The sequence below is a fragment of the Scardinius erythrophthalmus genome, assembly GCF_964197995.2.
Source record: "Scardinius erythrophthalmus genome assembly, chromosome: 11".
Classification (NCBI taxonomy): Eukaryota; Metazoa; Chordata; class Actinopteri; order Cypriniformes; family Leuciscidae; genus Scardinius; species Scardinius erythrophthalmus.
In genome coordinates, this window is record NC_138231.1 from 42,976,899 (window position 1) to 42,998,762 (window position 21,864).

General features: G+C 37.9%; 2 protein-coding genes across 6 annotated transcripts in view; both read right to left on the reverse strand.

Annotated features, from left to right (window-relative positions):
- Positions 1-5,733, reverse strand: part of themis (thymocyte selection associated) — an 18,489-nt gene extending 12,756 nt beyond the window's left edge. Inside the window, exons 1-3 of one of the 2 annotated variants that reach the window (XR_014031136.1) lie at positions 5,393-5,640; positions 4,108-4,245; positions 230-691 (exon numbers count right to left, since the gene is read on the reverse strand). Coding sequence is in view for 1 of the 2 variants with exons in the window: in XM_081379619.1 (XP_081235745.1) it covers positions 230-691; positions 4,108-4,245; positions 5,393-5,483 (691 nt within the window). In the remaining variant the exon portion in view is untranslated. Of the gene's footprint in view, positions 1-229; positions 692-4,107; positions 4,246-5,392 lie in introns of both variants that reach the window. The other variant, XM_081379619.1, reaches the window with a different exon arrangement.
- A 747-nt stretch (positions 5,734-6,480) lies between these two features.
- ptprk (protein tyrosine phosphatase receptor type K) overlaps positions 6,481-21,864 on the reverse strand; it is a 188,593-nt gene continuing 173,209 nt past the window's right edge. For all 4 annotated transcript variants that reach the window (XM_081379511.1, XM_081379509.1, XM_081379510.1 and 1 more), the window contains 10 exons: positions 20,839-20,955; positions 19,158-19,312; positions 17,339-17,474; positions 16,516-16,665; positions 15,843-16,016; positions 12,597-12,728; positions 12,356-12,481; positions 11,608-11,771; positions 9,111-9,246; positions 6,481-7,460 (listed from right to left, as the gene is read on the reverse strand). In XM_081379511.1, the coding sequence (XP_081235637.1) occupies positions 7,407-7,460; positions 9,111-9,246; positions 11,608-11,771; positions 12,356-12,481; positions 12,597-12,728; positions 15,843-16,016; positions 16,516-16,665; positions 17,339-17,474; positions 19,158-19,312; positions 20,839-20,955 (1,344 nt within the window). In that variant the 3' untranslated portion in view covers positions 6,481-7,406. The remainder of the gene's footprint in view (positions 7,461-9,110; positions 9,247-11,607; positions 11,772-12,355; positions 12,482-12,596; positions 12,729-15,842; positions 16,017-16,515; positions 16,666-17,338; positions 17,475-19,157; positions 19,313-20,838; positions 20,956-21,864) is intronic.

Below are 21,864 nucleotides of genomic sequence, written 5' to 3' on the forward strand. Positions count from 1 at the left end.
CAGCTGTAATTACATGCAGGAATTTTTTAAATGTAAGTACAATGTAAAAACATGTAGTTACACAATAAGTACATTGTATCAAATGATTAATTTCAATGTAAGTACATAGTACTTAAAGCCACTTAATATAAAGTGGGACCAATAGATTTGCTGCAGTGTCGCTATAATTTTGTTATTATTAAGTTTGTGCACTCCGCTAGAATAGAAATGAAACTAGTGTCATACTCACGACTCGTAACGGCCTTCAGTTCATACACTGGAGTCAGGATCAGCTCTCCAGACACGTTCTCCAACAAACTGGAAAAAAAGAAGTCCTTCTTGGCCGGAGCTTTGACCTCGGTTACGGTCCTCTTCCTGCCTTTGGAGATCTTCCACTCCGCGACCTCTTTCAGGGTGTAAAACTGGTCGTCCTCACACTCTATGAAGTGTCCTTGCTGGGAGAAGCTCAGGCTGAAGCAGAACTTGGGCTCTCTGAGCAGAAGCTCGCACTGCACGTGTCCAGCGCCGAGCTCGTGGGAGACGCCGGTGATCCTGAAGCTGTCTCTCTCTCTGATGAAGCCCTGAGGCAGCTCGATGTCCTGACAGCTGAGGAACACGGGCTGGCCCAGCCGATGAGAGCTGATCTTCAGCGAGACGGCTATCTCCTGAACGCTTCGGTACGGCTGACTGTCAGACACCAGTTTGAACAAACCTGTCACACACAGCACAATGCCAAAATCAAGCAAAATTGGTGACAACATAGAGAATGTGGATTATACTAAGTGTACAAACACATAAGTTGTTTAGTGAGTCATTAGCAGGGGTGTCATCATACACCTATTTTTTGGTGGGTCGCTCCGTCACAGTTCTGGCTTACTTGATAAGCTTCTCACCATTGTAAATTCTCAAGTGGACTTTAAGGCTTTCACCTGCCCTATTGTTCACAGTCCTGGCTTACTTAAAGCAAAGACTTTAGATATACAAAGATGGCGCACAAAGAGTACAATCAATGGGAGAAAGTGCAATGCGCAATATGGCGGATTAAGTCCCGCCTTCTAAATTAAAGAGCCAATCGCAAATTGGTAATGAATGTAGTGCGCCACTGCTGTTGGTTCAGCCTGAAAAATTCACTTTCTCATGATTTAAGCAATTAGAAACACATTTTATGAGACAGTTGTCAGATTTCATTGGTGATTTCAAATATGAAAAAAGGGGATGGAAAGGCTTAGTGCCAAACACTAGTCCCAAACAGATGGATGAACTAACTTCTTGCGGTGCTTGGATAAAAACAAAAAAAAAAACCTCTGCACACGAAAATGGGCCAAAAAGCTCAATAAAGATTGTATTGTCCAGAGAACACAAACACAGTGCAAAAGTGCAGGGTGTGATTTCAAATATGAAAATGAATTGCTTGAGCAGCTTTGGAGGATTTGATGTTTCCCCATTCAGAGAGATCTGACTGAAAGGCTAGCGTTTCAAACATGGCCGCCGAGTCAAATGACTTGCCTTAAAAGGGACTTTGTGCGCTAGGCAAAATAAGACATGCCCAATGGAAAAGAAAAACACTTTTTGACATCTTAGTAGTTACATGTCCATCATCTCTGACTCAGTCAAGTGAAGGCGGAGGTCATCATCCTCTAATCCAGCCCAGCATTGCAACATCACTTCTCCATTCGGCTAGGATCGTCATGTATAGCGCTACCCTGGACAGCCTCAGGGTGGTGTGTGATGTGCAGCTGACCTTCACAGACCACATCTGCATTTTATAACAGTAGGATCAAACCTCTGCAAATAACCAATAAGACCGCACGTGTTCCCGCTTCACTCGTCGCTGCTCACACCAGGTTCAAGACATTGATGTTTGTTTCCTCATACTTCCTCTCACTTCTACAGCCAGATCTACACCCTCTCCAGAAGCCTGAGAGATCGACACTCCACCGTACATCAACAAGAGACACAAAATCACTTCACTTTCACTGTTCTCCGCTGGTGGAATGATCTTCTCAGTCCAGTGAGAAGAGCCGAGTCCCTTGCCACTCCACAATCGGGATGGTTGAAGCATGAAGTAAAGTTTAACCACTCAGAAATGATCTACAGAGTTCAAATCTCTATCATACAGGAGCACGACCTGCCCGAGGCGACAGCTGATGTCATGAGCCTCGGTGTATTAATAATAATAATAAAAATAAAAATAGGTAGGGAAATAAAATTTTCACCAGGTTTTCTTATTTACAGTTTTTTTTATTCGCTTTGGAACTATTTTCACAAGTAAGGTGTACATTTCCAAAACTCTTAGTGCTAATATCACAACAGATCATCAAAAGTGCATTTCATCATGTTTTCAATTGTGTTAGCACAATACACAAAATCATAAAGTATCCTTTTCACAACACAACATAAGTGTTTCGTCTATAAATGTTTCATTCACTGCCTTTCATAAAGCTCTTACTATCAAACCTTAGATTTGCATCTCTTCTTGTTCAGTTTAATACAGTTGTCTATTATTTAATCCAACTGATCTTAATGGTTAATCAATGAATCAATTGGTACATCTATAGATTTCTATAGATATTGATTATACAGTTTCTATAGAACTTGTTTGCAATTTCCGATATGGATAACCAAAATAATTATTTTTACATAAGTGATTTATAGATAATAACCACCACTAAGTGTGTGTGTGTCTGTGAGAGAGAAAGATACAGAGAAATTTGCCATTTGTGCAAATACTGTAAAGCAGAATAGAGTATAAGGGAGAGGAAACAGTCGATGACTGTAAAACATCGGATTGATCAGAGATGCATCAGTAGAAGGGAGACAGACGGCATCAAATACAGCATTTTACACTACAGTATGTATGCCATGTGATACTGTAAACATGGTAGTTACATTACTGTAACTCAACCTTCATCTGTAAAGGTCCACTACAGTATATTCAGTCAAATAGTCAAAATCATTTACTGTATTGCCAGCAAACTCTGTTCTAGCACAGAACCTCATGGCTGTGCTTCATCACAGCTTTTGATAACACACTGGATAGATACTATTACAAACATTATGGATTCAATTACTTCTAATGTGGCATAGCCTGTATTACTGTAATTAATTCAGCAACAACGGTGATTTGAAACATGTATCTTGCATTGTTTGCTGTTGAATGAGCTGATTGTTAAAAGTACTGAACTGAAAGAAGATCACACTGTTGTGTTTCTGTGATTAAACCAAATGTTCTCATTACATATTACAATAATCTTGTGTTTAAAACAATGATTTTGTGGACTGAAATGTGTATAACTGTAATGAAAGCATGAGATCAGGGTTTGAAAGAATGACTCGCTGTGTTACTAGTGTGATCAGTTTGGATTTTTGTACTAAGAGTTTTGAAAATGTTCACCTTACTTGTGAAAATAGTACCAAAGCGAATAAAAAAAAACTGTAGTTTGATGTAAAAAATATCGACTCAAAACGTTCACCAAAATGTAAAAAACAAACAAACTATAATCCTGGCTGAGCAGACGGGGAGATTTGCAACACGACTTCCTCCGTTCACATCTATTTGAGACACAAAGACTGAACGAAATGGAAAGCCGACATCTGACACTGTGAAAGTACTAGCATACGCACACATACTCTACATTTCTTTAGGTGTTTGTCTATGTTTTATGTATTTGCATTTGATTTATGCTTGTGGAGTTTTTTGGTGTTTTTGAATAAACTATTTTTGAAATTTTAAAATTCATTTTAAGCATTTTAATTAAATAGGGAAAGAATGAAATGGAGTATGGGGCTGAGAGTATTGTTAAAGTTCATTAAGAAACTGATGACATGGGATAAATTAAAGATTTATATAGACGTTTGAGGGTATAATGATAAATACTAAGCAAAAGTGCAACTGAATGGAAGCTGCTGCTCAAATGGACTGAGCGAGTTTAGTTTTCTTCTGCCGCATTTCAACCAACAATACCTAGATCACTTACAAATCCAAGATACAAATCAAGCAAGTTGCTTTCCAAACAGAAAAATTTGGCATGAAAATAAAATTAAAATTTGAATAGATTTTAAAATATCTGTATATAAGAGAAAGCAATGACTTTAGTTAGTAAGGCCTGGCTCTGGCGTGTCTGGTACCTGGGTACTCCACCGGTATGTCGATCTGAGTGTTGCTGGAGCTCTGCGCTGTGAATCTGGTGATGGTGATGTCGATGATTTTCAGCAGATCTCCTGTCGAAAGACAGCACTCTCTCCCAAACATCTCATACACGCAGCCTGAAACACACCAGTGTTTTCACACTCACATTAAACATGTCAAAGCTCTCAGGATTCCAGTCCATTCAGCTTGTATTGCTGTAAAACTATTGCTGCACACATCAGAGTACTGGAGCAGTTAAAAATGCTGAAATTATGTAGTGTGTGCAGTTAATGACATCACGAACATCAGGCATATTACACAGCGAAGAGAGCTAGAAAAAGATCAGATGCAGGTTGGTTTCCGCTCATGATATCATGTGGTTTGAAAATAAACTTTTCTTTGTTTCTTCAACTGATAAATTCAAGCATTAAGTCATCTTGCTTGTTACAATTAACTGTAAATCATTTAAAAACAAGTTTTATTTTGTTGCAAAATCATATGGTTGATTTAAAAAAGAATTTATATATATGTAAGGTGTAACGTTGTTTTAATATATATCACGATAGTGAACTCACGATACCATATTATTGCGATATTCCAAGACATAATGGTAAAAGGTTAACAAAAATTGCACTGTTGATTAAAATGCTAATTTGGTGTTATATTGTGTGTGTAGGCTAAATGAACAGGCTTGGACTTTAAACCCAAAGCACAGGACAATAGACACCAGAAGAACAATATTCATGATTCTGAAGCTGAAAATACGGAATTATTTTACATGAATATGTTTGCACTCTTTCACTGACTAGATATATTTAAAATAATGCAGGCCACTTTTTACTGATAACATCAGACATTTGGCCTTATCAGTACATATATTCCCCTATTGCCTTATTATACTGTATATTCAATATTATATATAGCAGTTTAATGCAGTAGCCTACTGACACTAAAACTCAGTAAATTTGTTGATTTATTTTGGATGAACTATACACAATACATATAGATGCATTTTTGTATTGCGATATATTGTGACACGTTATGTTGTTACACCCATAGTGCCCGTCTTCAAATCCAAATTACGTAACAGGATTACATTGTCTTTTATAAAATCTGTCAATTATTAAAAACATAGTTTTCAACATTTCCACAGTTTGTTTCTGAACGGCAAACCCTCACCTAGGCCAATACGTGAGACGGATATTCTAGATATTACGACGTTCATAACTCATAATCACAGTTATTGTCTGACAGCTATTGAACTCTGAGCAGGATTTAGCTTACCTTGATAGTATATTCCTGACTGGATCTGAAGCACTCGAGGGAAAGTTTTAGGATCCACAAACTGTGTGAACTCATGCAGTGTCGTAGCCATCTTCTGCTGTGTGTGTGAGGAGACGCTTCTAGAGCTGAGAGCGAAGGCCTGTCCATAAAGCTGGACGGTGGAGGAGAACCCTGACGCCCTTCGGCCTTCCAGATGACCCTGAGCTCAGAAGAGCAGAGCGAGAAGGAGAACGAGACAGCGAGGCATCTAGCTCAGAGGAGGAGGAAGAGGAGGAGGAGGACAGGAAGCCGCCTTCAGCTCGAACACCACAACTCAACGCATTGTTAAGCAGAGCTGCACCGGGGATTCTGCAAAAGTACTATGACATACATGACATACAACAGCTCCCACATCCTCTGCCTGACTTCATGACACCAGGGCCAAAGCTAAGCTGAAACACACAGGGATCCAAATCCCCGAAACAAGCCTTCATGTCACTGCAATATATATCACTTAAAAAAGAATCTTGTAGTTTTTACAGAAGAAAAACTGGCAGCTGTGGTTGCCAGAAAAAAATCTGTAAAAAACTAAAGAAGTAAATATTTACAGAACAACATGTAGATTTTACATTTTAAAACTGTAATTTACAACGAGAGAAAAAAAAAAAAGTTAGCTAGGCCACGCTGTACTTTTAACATTACAACCACTGATACTAAATAGAAAAACACATGACGGAAATACTGAAGATGAAATACTGAACCATCATCATAACACACACCACATAACACTCAAATAATGCAATATAAAACACTAATGCACAAACAAATAAGATCAAATGTGAAATGTCACAGGGAAGTTTACGATTTGTCACTTGTCACATTATAATATGATTTGTTCGGTACATTTAACAATGTTTCACTGTAAAATGAGATTTATTACAGTTTTCCCTATATATACTGGAGTAATAGAACTTACTCTAGACCAGTTAACAGCTCTTACTGTCGCAGTTTTACAGTCTATTACTGTTAAAATGACCATTTATTATAGCAATACTGTGGCATTTTCAAAACAGGGAAATTCTCCACATTAATTCCATTTTAAAACAGAGGAAACACATTCTTTCACATATCCTTTTTTTATTCAAAGTATTTGTACTTTTTGACATACAGCCATAAAGCCAACAACTACAGACAAAAAATACATAACTTATTTCACATGATGAATTTTGCTGTTGTTTTGTTTTCTATAAAATGTCTGATCAGCATCAATACTGGCTGCAGCTTTCTTCTTAAATTGGCTTTGATCCTAAATACACTAGAGTCTAATACTGTATATATTTTTAATGATACACTTCATTGTTTGCATTTTTTTTCGTCCCCATTTCCAGCACAATACAAATGTGAAAACATCAGAAAAAATAGAGCTCTTCTCTTTCCTCCTCTCGGAGATCTCCTCAGAAAAACCAACAAAATCACAACCGTTACGCAAAACAAATCACTATAACACGGAAAAGATTTCAAATAAAAAAGGAAAATACATTTTTCAAATACAACAAAAAATAACACTACTTAAATCTGTCTCATACAAAGAGTGTTTGCAGTGAAAATTTCGGCTAAACAGGGAATGATAATGATTGTTTTGAGCTTTCAAAAATGCAAGTAAACAATAAATACAAACAATGTGCTTCATCCCTATAGACATATTTACACAAGTCTTTGGCTTATGCTCATCATCTGCTACCAAAAAGGAAAAGAAGAAACGTAATAAGCCAGCCATTAGAGCGGAGTGCAGTGTTCTCCGGTCAAAGTTACACGCTTTCCCGTTCGACACAATGTCCATCTACACGAGTACAGCTACACATGTTATTAACAGGAACAGTGACAGACACACACACGCATGCAACAGCTCGGCCTTATGTTTCAAATGGCTGTAAAAAAAGAACGAAACGTAACATGAACTGGACCGGGCGGCCGGCACTTGAATCCCATGAAAGTCGACACGGATGCACAGACATTTACACGGCGCTCGTCTCCATTAGGACGTCTCGATGTACTCCAGGGCCAGGTCGTAGCAGAAGCGGTACTGCTCCTGTGAAGACGAGATCGAGACGCGTCGATGAGCGCTGATATGAGCCTGACACACACGGGCTCTTTACAGAGGATGTGGTGTGTGTTGCAAACCACAACAGCTCTCAATGCCATTTACTCTTTATCAACTTGCTGGACAATTAACATGAAAACATCCACTTGTAAATAAATGAGAATACAATAAATAATTCAAAATGTGAATAAAATATGTGACAATTCTTTCTCTGTCTTTAAAAAAAATAAAGGGAGGCATACCATGGGCTTTTATATAAATGATGTTAGGCTTTCGTTGCATTCGATTATTGTTCAATGTTACATGTTAATGTACATCTGTATTTATAGTGTGAAATCTCAGCGCTAGTCTCCGTTAAAAAGCATTACACTGCAAAGATTATATTTTTCCTAATCACTATTTTCATTGATTCCAGTAAATACTGTAAAATCTAATTAGTTGGACTTATTAAAAAAGCATGCAAACCGATTGCCTTAAAAAAAACGTGAAATAGGAATAGTATGTGGCACTGACAAATGCTTAGTTAGTATAGCTCACTTACACAAGAGTTCTAGTAACTAAAAAAGAACTGTAGAGAGTACTTGATCATTTACTTTAAATAAATATAATTGTTACCGTTGTTGTGTTTTGCAGGATGAATGATGAAGTCTGTGTGACTCAATATGATCAATTGCAAGATATATGCATATATATATATATATATATATATATATATATATATACAGTATATATATAATAATATTACTTCTCTTCCTTTGAAACTGAATAACTGATTTCATCAATGTGAAGAGAATTATAATAGTATAAATTAAGTTTAGCTAAAAACATTTTAGGAAAATTAACATCAATTGATGAAGTCAGCTTGTGTGATCTTCTCCTAAATTTTTCAGTTGTATTAAAATTTTAACATTCAAGATGACTTTGGGAAATGAGTAAATGCAAACAGAGAGAAATAACTGCAGAAGTCCATTAAGATTTTCCCCGCCTCAAAAACCACACTCACACCAATCTTAATCTTAATCTTAATCTGAACTTGGGTTTTCTTAGTAAGCAAAGCACAGTATGTGAATAGTGCAGATTACTAGATTTTTACAATTAAGTTAAGACATTAAGTAAAGTTAACTAAAAAGTGTTAGTTAGAATCACTGTTGGATTAGTTAGATAAACTCCAGGATAAACTGTGTTTTCAGAGGATGAGCCTTAAACACACAATGCTTCTCAAGTAAATGTAAATCTAGCAGAAAATACTTTATCTTAAGGCGATGTTGGTACAGTGTAATTACACAAATAAGTTCTGAGCACTGTTAGTGAAATACATGTACTTACCATAGTAATAACAGTACATTCTGCATAATTACATGCAGCTAACCCTCAACCAAATCATAATCCTACCCTAAACTTATAGTTAATGGTTAATTATTATTACTCAGTACTTCAACATATAATTACACAGTTTTACACAGGATTACTTGCTTGTAATTATACATCATTTACTGTTATTACTATAGTAACTCAGTGTAACACGGGAAAGTACTGTATGTCACCATCAAATAAGGTGTTGCCTCCAGTGACTTCCTCATCCTGCTGACACTAGTGAGTGTGTGTGTTAGTGTAGTGTGTGTGAGGTGCTGTTCATACCGGGCTGTCCACCATATTGGGCTTGCTGTTCCTCAGACTCTTCACCGCATGAAAGACGTCAACAACATTCTGCCGCTTTATCATCTCACACACAATACTGATGGCACAGAACATCCCACTGCGGCCGCCTCCATTCCTACACACACACACACACACACACACATGTCAGTTGATTTTCCCCGTACTGCACCACTGTACCCATGTGTGTGCAAAGACTTCCTCATCACATGTGTTCTCGAGAGCAATGCGGGATCTTTACAGTCACCTTACGGAGATCGTCCTGCTTATGGGGCTCCTCGTGGGAACATGAACGTGCTTCACTGTTACAGTGTGTTTAAAAACTGTGCTTGCTGATAATCTCATATTAATGACATACAAGGCCACTTAAGTGCACTTAAAGAGACACTTTCATGACCGTGTTTCTTGACATCTTTAAAAACGTGTAATAATATCAAATTAAAGTTTTACTTTAAAAGCACAGATTAAATCATTGTGTTTTAATAATCTTTTGTCATGCTTTAAAGATGTGCACTAATGTTCATGTGTAGACTAACATACTAAAGCACATGTAATTATAATGAATTTTAATTGTAATGTGTGATTTGATATTGCATTTAAAGTTAATATATTTAAAATGTACTACATTGCTACTTCATAATTAGAAAATATATGCAAGTTTCCATAGAAATTATATTAATTAAAGTATATTTTAGTTAACATAAATGCAAGAAATTATTAATTAAGAGTGGGTCAAACAGCACTCTTAAGTTCAGCTAATTACATTAAAATTGAAACTCAATTGCAATTCAAATGAACATGAAATTTAGTGTCCAGAAACATTTAACCTTTAATTCACGTGCAAACATATTCTTTGTAAGTGTGTTATTTCTGTAATAAGTGCTCTTTTTAAAAGTATGGAAAAGAATTTAAGTCTTTATTACTTCAACTTTCTTTGAAACAGTAAAAGTGCTTGATAAATAAAACCGACATGAGAAAGGACCAGTCATAGTGTGCTCTTCATGTGATGTTTGGGTAAATCTGATATCAGTGAGCGGCCATTCAGTCACAGATAATACACTGACAGGAAACATGAGCAGACTCTCTGTGTGTTTATGGCAATACTGTAGGGCAGGGCTATTCAATTAGTTTCATTCGAGGGCCGCATTATCAAATCGAAAAGTTGTGGTGGGCCGGTGGGTTGGTTTGGGGGTTTATCTTATTTATTGAAACATAACAGTTTCAATAAATAAGTTAAAGTAACCCTAAAAAAGTGTGGTATTTACTTGGAAATGTGGTACCCAACAGTATGCAAATATATAAAACCATAATAAATAAAAAACTTGATAATTTACAGCTGTGTACAACTATTTTCCTTGGAACAAATACATTAATTATACAAACTCGTAGCTGTTGTTGGTGAGAAATAATAATTATTTTATTTATAATATGCTTAAATGACAATATTCTGACAGTGAGACTTGTTAACCACAGGCTCCCACTGTATAAAAAATGCCTAAACACAAGTTAAAACTATACGCACCTTTACAAAGAAACTGACATAAATTCATAACAAGCATTAATTATATATTCCTCTACCCACCTAATAAATCTAATGCAATATAAATCACTATATTTACTATTATACTGTATAATATTATAGTATATACAGTATATTTACTATATTTATTTATTACTACATAGTATTCAATATAAATATTGCATATTTCTGCCCAACCATGGTAAATTACTACAGTACATTCATGGTAAATGTTTGTAAGGGTGATTAGGGGATTTAAAGTCTTCTAATTTCGTTCATGCCACAGTGTTTCTCCTGCTTTGCTCATCAGTCTTGTTGGGAATGTTGAGGCTGTTTCATCCGATTTAATAAATCATCGAGTGATTTGTGGTTTGTAGCAGAGAGGTTTCTGTCGAACTGAAACGCTCCCCACTGGTTGTCGCAACGCTGTTTAATATAGTGTCCGGGACCGGGAGTAAACGCAACTCCGCGCTGGGCCGTGTTGAAACAACTAGTGAAACAACTGAAAACAGCGCTATTTGTTGTAACTGTACTGGCCGAGAAACCGCTTCAGATGATTCAGTGACGGAGCAGTCCGAATGAATCCGAATAGTTTTAGACCGTTTTAAAAGCGCGTTTAGAATCGAACCAAAAGAATGATTCATTCACGAATGATTGGTATCGCTGGTTCAGTCAACATAAATTCGGGACACATATAATAACTGCTGAAATATTCGCACGTAAAACGTTTCTAAGGTCAATCGGAGCGAGTATCAAACTGAATTAGCCGCACCACCAGGAAAAGAGGAGGAGGGAGGTTGGTGCCGTCGGGCCGCATGGAGATGATTGGCGGGCCGCATTTGGCCCGCGGGCCGCCAATTGAATAGCCCTGCGTAGGGTCTCAAAGCATTCTGAAGATCTGATACCATGACCATCACAACCTGCTGTGTGCTGGTGTTGTGACTGCACATCTATACTCACAGGCAGTGTATAATAGTGCGTCCATCGCCTTCCTCACACTCCTCCTGCCATTTGTCCACCTGGAGGATCAGTTTGAGGAACGAGCGCTTGGAGGCGGGGACTTCCCTATGCCCCGCCCATCCCAGGTACTGGAACTGACGGACCATCAGGTAACCTTCCTGAGGCTTGTGACACACACACACACACACACACACACACACACACACACACAGACACATGTCAATATGTGACCCTGGACCACAAAATGTCACACTGTTATATTTGTGGAAATAGACAACAATACATTGTGTGGGTTTTTTTCTTTTTTTCTTTTTTCTTTTATGCCGAAAATCATTAGGATATTAAGTAAAGATCATGTTCCATGAAGATATTTAGTAAATTTCCAACTGTAAATATTTAAAAAAATATATTGTTGTGAGTGAATGCTGCACAATCGCCAACATAAATGGACAACTTTAAAGGCGATTTTCTCAATGTTTCGATTTTTTTTTTGCACCCTCAGATTCAAAATACTGAAAATCTGAAATTTTTGATTGACCAAATATTGTCCTATCCTACCAAACCATACATCAATGGACAGCATATTTATTCAGCTTTCAGATGACGTATAAATCTCAATTTAAAAAAATTGACTCTTGTGACTGGATTTGTGGTCCAGGGTCACATATAGTGGTGCACGTCTAACCCAGACAGATGTGCGGCTCTGCGCTCTGTGGCTTAAAACCTTCAGAGACGTGTGAAAACTCACTCTGGTCAGGTTACATATCCTGAAGAGACGACTAATGACGTCGCAGTCCATCGAGCTGGATATGCAGTCCACCTGTACGGGCCCGTATCTCAGCATCCCCTCCTCCGGCCAGTACTGAGGACAACCCTGCACACACACATTAAACCATCTATTTACAAAGTCTGTATATCATTTTAGGGGGACTTTAAATGAACATTCCACATCATGCCAAATGTTAACGACACTTCAGCTCGAATCTCACCTGAGCCAAATCGATCTCGTTCAGCATGACGATGGAGGTGCATCCGTAATCATACACCAGCCTCCAGAAGTCCTTGACGGTGTTGGGTAGAGGATGCTGGGTCACGATGAACGCGGCCGGCTGCCTGTAGCTCTGCACGACATAGAGAACAATGTACTTCCTGCAAACACTTACTCTGCTTTGTGACACTTACACACAAACAAGACAAAGATGGAACTGTTCTCAGGATGGCCGACGTGTGAATGTGTATGATCATGCAAGGACCACAGTGAGCGTTCGGAAATGAGAGAATGATGTAAACGTGTGTCGGTTCATATGTGTGTGTGTGTGTGTGTCAGTGTGATAAATGAACATCTCTGTCAGTGATTAAATGCATTCATTTTCCTCTGCATGCTGTAGCAAACCCAATATAGAGAGGTTGAATGGAAAGTGCTGACATACCACTAAAGCCACGAAACAAATCCAGTCTAACAGAGGCAGAACTGAATCAGAAATTACCTGGTATTCTTCTGACGGCTTGGTTAAAAAAAGTCCAAGAGTTTGTGAAGCGTACGAGGAAGCGATTTCAAATTACCCTCTAAAATCACAACTTTTTGAGCTCAGCTGATTCTGGCTGCTAGCCCACCATCTCCCAGGGTCAAAGGTCATCGGCTGTGAAGACGTCTCTGAATGGACGTGTCGTTCTCAGATGTACAGAGCATTGTGCGCATTGAAAGACGGTGCTCTACATTAGACAGACGCGAGCGGATTGGTTACTTCACTTACGCAAACAGCCGTGACACATGAACCACTAGGAGATGGATGCACACCAGTCTAAATACTGAACAAATGCATTCTCAGATCAGAAACTCGCCCTCATGTCATTCCAGACCTGTCTGACTTTCTTTCTTCCGTGGAAGACAAACGGAGAGATTCTGAAGAATCTGTGGGCAGGATACAGTGAAATCATGCAGTGACTCTCGAAACACAGTTCATCCGACTCGTGTGCAGAGAACAGGCTCGCATCTCAGGTCTAATCTTTGTGCTTGTGTTCAATTCAAACATGTCGTCCTGAGTGTGAACAAGTGTGTGTGGTACGAACGACTACTTCTGTTGTATGAAGTAAACACTGTGCTAAACATCTCCATTTGTGTTCCACAGAAAGAAAGAAAGAAAGAAACGAAGGAAGGAAGAAAGACAGAATGAAAGAAAGAAAGAAAGAAAGAAAGAAAGAAAGAAAGAAAGAAAGGAAACATCCAGGTTTTAAAATGACTTGCGGGTGAGAAATGATGAAGGAACGTTTGGAATTTGAGTCAACTTGTCTTTTAATAAATGTCAGAATTAAAGCAAGAGATTCACAGTTACACTTACCTCGCCCTTTCCAATAAGGAAAAAAAAAATTGACTATTATTTTTGGAAACCCAAATAAAGGAATGTGTTCAATTTAGGACCACATACAGCCATCAAGAAGAATTCATTAATGACGCTACAAAATTGAAAGCTTTCTTAATTCAAGACAAATAATGGTATCGTACCAGCAACTGGAATAGGTTTTAAAGTGGCTCACGCTAACATCTGTCCCACTCAAAGGACTTGCCACCTGGATTTGTCTCTAGCTTTCTGTAGCTCCGTTCCAAAATCCACTGAGCGATCTCGCTGTCTAGTAGCGCACTATAGAGTCCGGTTAGCATGTTGCTAAGCCAACAGCGCAGCGCTTTAATTAGCATTGAGAATCCAGAGCACAAATACTGGGGTAAAACAATTCATTTTACTTGCGCTGAACTGTTATCGATGCGTTTTTAAGTGCTAATGCATATACATGCACCTCATCCGACTGGCTAATCTGATAAATGCTATGTGTACTAAAGCTAGGCATCTTAGAAGGCGGGAAAGTTTAGCTGCCTACCCAGACAGCAACATAGTGTCGGCCCACACGGGTGGAATCCACATGTACCAGATGTGGCCCGGATCTGGGCCGACACTACACCGTAAAATTGCTCTACTCAATAAAATTGTGGCAAGAGATTACAAGCAATATTATTAATAAAATTCAACAAATAAGATTTGAGTTAGAATTAATCAAATTAATTCATTAAAAGTCAACCATTTAAAATGAGTAACTGCAAATAGCACACAAAAAAAAAGTACAATTTAGATGGTAACCAGATGATAGTGAGCAGAATCAATGAAGGAAAGAGAAACTTCAAGTGGCTTAAACCACAGCCTTAGATGAAAGCAACTGGAAATACATTAAATCTCTCTTATTACAAACCAGACTTTATTTCTGGCATTCGTCTACAGAAGCTCTCATTGAGAATTAACAGATTTGACTCTTGGCTTTTTATGTGAGTTTGTGGTTTTTGTAACAGTGTTTTGCACATCACTTGTTGCAAAGAAAGCCATTAACAAAGATGGTCAGATGATATAGTTTTCAGCATCATAAAGTAAAATAATTCACTAATCTCATCACTGATCAAAAGTAACTATTTGATATCGATAGACCTTCACCAACATTATTTTGTTGGCACAGATCAGACATTCAGAATTGGAATTTTTTGAAATACACTGTAGTTTTGTTTTGTTTTTAAAGACAGACTGTGTATAAAAAATAAAAAAAAACATACAGACAGTGTATTTAAAAATAGAAAAAATCATAATGTCTGATCGGTGCCAATTATATTGTTACTGAAAAACACTGATCACCATAATGATCAAACTTTACAACAAAACATCAACATCTAAACCTGTTAATTCCCAAAAAGAGCTGCAGACGAATGACAGAAATAAAGTCCGTCTGGTTTGTAATAATCTGAACTGGTTTCATCTAAGGCTGTGGCTGAAGCCAGTTTCTCTGTCCTTCAGTGATTCTGCTTGTTATCATCAAATGTCTTCAATATTGGCAATAAAAAACAAAGAGTTCTTAATTCATCTCTGACGTCTGTCTGTTATTCAGATACTTTTGTTTAAATTGTACTTTTTAAAATGGTTATTTGCAGTTACTCATTTCAAATGGTTGACTTTTAAGGAATTTATTTGATTCATTCTAACTCAATTCTTATTTGTTGAATTTGATATACAATATTCCTTGTAATCTGTTGCCACAATTTTATTGAGTGGATTTAGTGTATTATTGTTACAGTGTGTGTTGCTGTCTGGGTGCCTGTTGGCTGGCCTCTGTCGGCAGCTCACTAGGTTTTGGAACAGAGCGTGTGTCTAAGGTAAAGCAGACGAGGAGAAGGGAGACAGCGAGGTCTCGAGAAGACTTACATCCATGAGCGCTGCGTTGATGTAATTACTGCTCTCTCCGTCGATGGTGATGAGGAAGGGCAGGCAGCGGTCGGGCGGGAGGTTGTCCATGAAACGATTCTTGTCGTGATTTCGAGGAAGGAGTGCAATGCTGCAGTCCTCAGGCTGAGGCTGAGGGGTCACTGAGTTCAGCGTCTGGACAACACATAGTGGACAGAACACCATCACAAGTCTGGAGGAGGGGACGTTTCACTGCGGGTGAGGCCAACTCTGAGCTTTTGTTGAAGTCAAAGGCCGTGTGTCCAACAAACTATGGGATTTTGGCACAGATTTATCTGTCATTTGGAAGAATCTAGTCAAATAAGCGTGATGCCAACATAGACAAGCTCTCAACTTCAAAGTTAATCACAAAACCGCACAAGGTTAAAAATATACAATCATGTATACTTGTTGAAATGGGGACAATGTATTTTGTGCTCTGACTGCCAAGAACACATGAATTCAGCAATATTCAAGAGGCGCTTAGAAACCAAACACTAAATAATGCTGCATATTGTTGGAGCGTATGCAGTTCATAGTAATAATGATTTTTGTGTGAATGTTGGGTCTCCTCTTGTAAAATCCGGGTCCTGACTACAGTAAAGCCAGTGCAGAAGCACTGCAGTATATAATAAAAATCAGCATTTGTATGTACCTGGAATTCGTCTTTGAGGTGAGAGGAATTGCTCTGGGAATCGATGCGGATCATGTCGTAGTATGCGGCTTTGAACTCGCACACGGGAATCGCCGTCTCGCCACACAGACACGCCTCCAGGATGGCATCGTGGATGAAGATGTACTGCTCCTGAGAGACAGAGGGATACAGACATCATGAGAGACAGCTACAGGTTATATTTTTCCATGCAAAGAAATAAAGCATAGAAAACCAAAAAGCTGACAGGAAAAACCATACATTGACTACAACATAATCAATTATTAATATCTGGTTGGCTCTCTCTTGTTTTCTCATGTGTTCATACTTTCTTTGTATGGCAGCCTGTCCAAAAAATATGCCACACAATTTGTCATGTTTCATTGTGTTATCACAAAAATAAAACAATCGATTCCAAGCACATAATCTCTAAATAAATTGTTAATAATATTTAAATAAAGGGTGAGGATGTCCAAGGCTGGAAATCACTTTTTGTAACTATTTTTAGGGCAACAACCATATTGCTTTAATTAACATGCAGAAGATGGAGTAACGCACGAATCCCACTGTAGCAAAATTGCAACATTTGCATAAAGCAATTAAAAAAAATACCTTTATATACAGTATATAATGCATTATAATGCTAATATACATGTTCATGTGCTGAAACAAGACCGCTGCTTTGAGATGAACAAACGGTAATTCCAAATGTTTAGCTTACAGGGAAGGTTTCTCAAGTCATTTATATTTAATTATATCAAATCTCATCCTAAAAACACATAAAATGGGGAGAAAATAATAGCGGTGTCACTGCTTGCTGAGATACCTCAGTCTGAACCATGTTGATCCGCCTGGAGCGCAGGGCTTTGACGCAGTTGTAGATGTCCACCACCCCCTCTCTCTCCGCCATGTCCAGCATGATGTCAATCACGATGTAACATCCTGTCCGCCCGGCTCCCGCACTGACACGGACACAACAGAGGAGACAACCATCAGCGTCAGACGAGCAGCAGAGTGTGTGTGTGTGTGTGAGCAGCGGCTCCATGTGTCATAAATGCGAAACTCTTTCAACATCAGAGACGTGTTTTTTGGTCAAAATATAATGCAATACAATGATGCGTATCCATCCTCATAAATGTGAAATACATTGAAACATAATCTAGATAGTTAGATTAGGCCTACTTCATTTTCTTTGTGACAAAGTATTGTAAAATATCAACCATTTGCACTACATGTATTTCATGGAATAATTGATAAAGGTTATTTATATTTTGGCGCTGTTACCAAAATACCAGTAATTCTTAGTACTGATTTCGATACAAAAGCAAAATTGTATTGAATTTTCTATTGGAGATGTTCTCAGACCATATGTTCTGGTCATGCCCCAAATTATTCAACTTTTGGCAGTTATATTTTGATGCAATCTCAAAGATTCTGGCTTTGAAGATCTGTCCTTCCCCCCATATAGCGATTAAGGGGTATGGGATAAAACCATAAAAGGACTTTGGTTTTGAAGAATTGTTTATTCTGAAAATATAAAATGGAGACTTGTATTGTATTATGTTGCAAATATTGTTTGAATGCTGTTTCCAACAAAATATATGAAAAAAAAATAATCTATTGGAAAACACTCTCTTTAACTGTCTAACTTTTATTAGATTTTTTTCAAATAAAATAAAAAAATATATATATATTTTTTAAAATAACTATAAAATAATGAGAAAATGACATTACATAACTAAAAACTCTTATTTACATTGGCTCTGCAGTACAACTCGCGCTAAGCAAAACTCTGACATGTCTGTGATTTACAGCGTAAATAGAAACCTGTGACAAAAAAAAACAAATGTGTGTGTGTGTGTGTGTGTGTGTGTGTGTGTGTGTGTGAAATCAGCTGTCTATCAGGCTGGTATTCTCACACTTGTACAGTTTCAGTATGGACTTTTTGTGCTTCTGACAACACTAAACTGTAGGACAAATACACCGCAGCACTGATCTAATGACAGCACTGCTGTTAAAACAATCTAGATGAGTCAGTCAACCTCAACTATTCAACTACTTGTTGTTTGGTGACTAATCAGCCATCATGACCCATCTTTACTGCATTAACTCTGGATGATCTGTGTTTGAAACCGTTCAGACTTTTGCCGTCTGACTGAATGTCAACATAATGCTTGAGAACAAAGACGGCAGCAATCAAAGACTGTGAACAAGTTGAAAGGAAAAGAAAGCTGCATCATGGGATTGTTTTTTTTTGTTTTTTTGCACGCAGCAATGCAGATGAGACCACATCCTGTTCTTGGGGCAAGAACGGCAGGCAGCGTGGTAATGCAAAATGGTAAAATGGCTTTGGGCCCATTTATCTCTTCTGGCAGAAAGAGTGATCAGAGCCGCTGTGACTCTGGCCAACAGTGTCAGATGTGGACGCTGGCAGATGAACGTGTGAGTGGGGCAAAGAGACAGAACCGACCACAACACACCCCTCGCATATGCTCATGAGCTGTGGTGCGAACAGGAAATGATGTCATTGACCAATGACAATGCATTCTCCTCTACAACACAGGACTGGTTCTACAACCCCGCAGTGAGCCACTGATCTTCAGCACGCATGTTCACGTGAGCTCCAGGTCTGTCTGTGGCAGTACCTGCAGTGGACCACGATGGGCCCAGCGGTGGGAGGGTTGGACATCTTGACCCGCCGGATGAATGACAGCAGTCCTGTGGCGTGGTACGGGACCCCATGATCGGGCCAGCCGGTGAAATGAAACTGCTTCACCTCTCGCACCTCATTAAAACCCCTCTGTGAAATTAAGGGAAAAACACACACAAAACAGTGAAAAAATTATATTCAAATATATCGAGTCAATTTATCGTCATTCAGCAATTCCACTGGCCCCATAAAAGTATCTGGACACTTCAGTCACACTAATGACAATATAGAGGCAAGTGTCTAAAGCCTTTCTGCTGTAACAACAGGATATTATAGGATCATGTTGCTAAAGTTGCGCTGAAATGCAAGGAGAGACAGATCTGTTCTCCCGTATTGTGACCCACATCCAAGCGTAACGGATTATCAAAAAATACAAACTGTAGGGCAGCGACTTGGTTCATGTTGATGGTTCAACATTAGCATGTTGATTGGATGTTGAGGAGTGGACGTGGCACTCAATGCAGTTTAACCCTCTGGTCAAATTTTTTTTATATAAATTAAATGATTGTACTATATTTTAGTATTTCAAATTTTGTATTTTTATGGGATTTATGCAGTAGTTATAATCCATTTGTTCACTTTTTGAGCATAGACCTGAAAATGACATTTTTAATAAATCTTTAATGCTTTAGAGCACAGACTTTAGTTTGGTCTCTTTTCGAAGACGACACTTGGTAGATTATTGCTGGAATGAAAATAGTTTTAAAAAAGGGAACTTAAAGTTATAAATATATATATTTATTGTTATGTGAAAAAAAAACAACAACAACAAAAAAACAACATTTACCATTCAAAATACCATTCAATTTTACACATTTTACTCTAAAACTGTGAGAAAATCAAAGCCATAAATCTAATCAAGCTGTGCTCCAAATTTGAAGTTTCTCGAAAAATTTCAAGTAATAATTTGTTTGGGCGCAGTAACAAATGATTCCACTAGATGAAATTCGTCTCCCATTCATTTCCAATGCCGTGAACAATACAAGTGTGACTGTTTTTTTTTTCAGGATTATTTAACCTTTTCGAATCATGCCCATGATTTTTGTATTCACACAGCTAAAACCTTCACCAAGTTTTGTACCATTCCAATGAAGTGAAAAAAAACCTACAATGTTTTGGTCAAACATGCCCGAATAGCACCAGAGGGTTAACAGGACTAAATGATTGGAGAATCCTACATACAAGTCTGTCACCAGAGAGAAGACTGTCGTTTCACTAGAAGATACAGTCTGATTAAACATTAAGAGGCACAATTTTATGAAAGTGTACAAATGAATTGTTCACATTTCATGGCCACTTTTATGTGATTCTCTACACCTCTGTGAACTTGAGAGGAGAAGTGAGTTCACACGTCCTCTGCAAATCACCAGCTGATTCAAACACATCCAGACTTCAAGCATGATGTAGAAAAGTGGCGTTAGTGAAGAGACAAGATCCAGCAGCATTTGACACAAACAGACACACACATTTAATCTAATGAAGGCACACATTTATAACTGTGAGCTCAAAAGTGTCCACAATCTTAGTGGCGCTGCTGTATAAACATATTTCCTCCAGAGCCCCAGAATATCAATATCGCTCGCCATCTAAGATTGAGGGTTTAAACATCGTCTCACCCTCTCCAGAGTAAAAGTCCTGACAACGTATTCTGCAAGCGGCTCCACCTCCACGAATGTCACTTTGAAATCTCCGTAAACCTCAGCATCATCTGGCCAGTACTTATAGCATTTCACCTACAGGAGGACGAGACCAATCAAACACAGAAGACAGGACAGAAACACACGCCGTCTGCAAATCACATGCAACCTGTTGCACATTCATTTAATACACTTTTAATAGTGACTGTCTTAAATACAGTAACCATATCGATCAATGCAAAGCAATACAGAATCATCTCGATTCACCGCAGTCCCGTTTATTCACTGCTTATATCTTATATATATTATATATATATATATATATTTTTTTTTTTGTACATAAACCCCCAGTTTCACAAATAAGGCTTAAGCCTAGTTCGAGATTAAAACTTATGTGTGAGCTGTTTTAACTGAAAGCATATCTCTTAAAATATGTCAGTGCCATTGTTTTGTCTCGAGAAACACACAAATAATGTTTTTTTCTAAGGCACGTTTATAAAAGCTACTTGAATGTCCTAATTGAACTAAAGCCTAATCCTGGCTTAATCTAAGCCCTGTCTGTGAAACCGGGCCAAAGACTGCCGTGAAATCATTTCGGTAACACTTTACAATAAGGTTCATTAATGCATTAACTAACATGAACTAACAATGAGCAATACATTTGTTACAGTATTTATTCATCTTTGTTAATGTTAGTTAATAAAAATAAAGCTTTTTAATGTTTGTTCATGTTGCATTAACTAATGTTAAAAAATACAACATTTGATTTTGATAATGTATCAGTAAATGTTGAAATTAATATTAGCTAATATTAACAAATGCTGCATAAGTATTGTTCATTCTTAGTTCATGTTAACTAATGAACCTTACTGAAAAGTGTTAACATCATTTCATATGCACTCACTTGAGCATGATGATATCATTTAACAAAACATCCACAACATGCAAAAATATACAAAATACATACGTACATACACATGCATCAACCCTTTGAGAAGTGTCAAA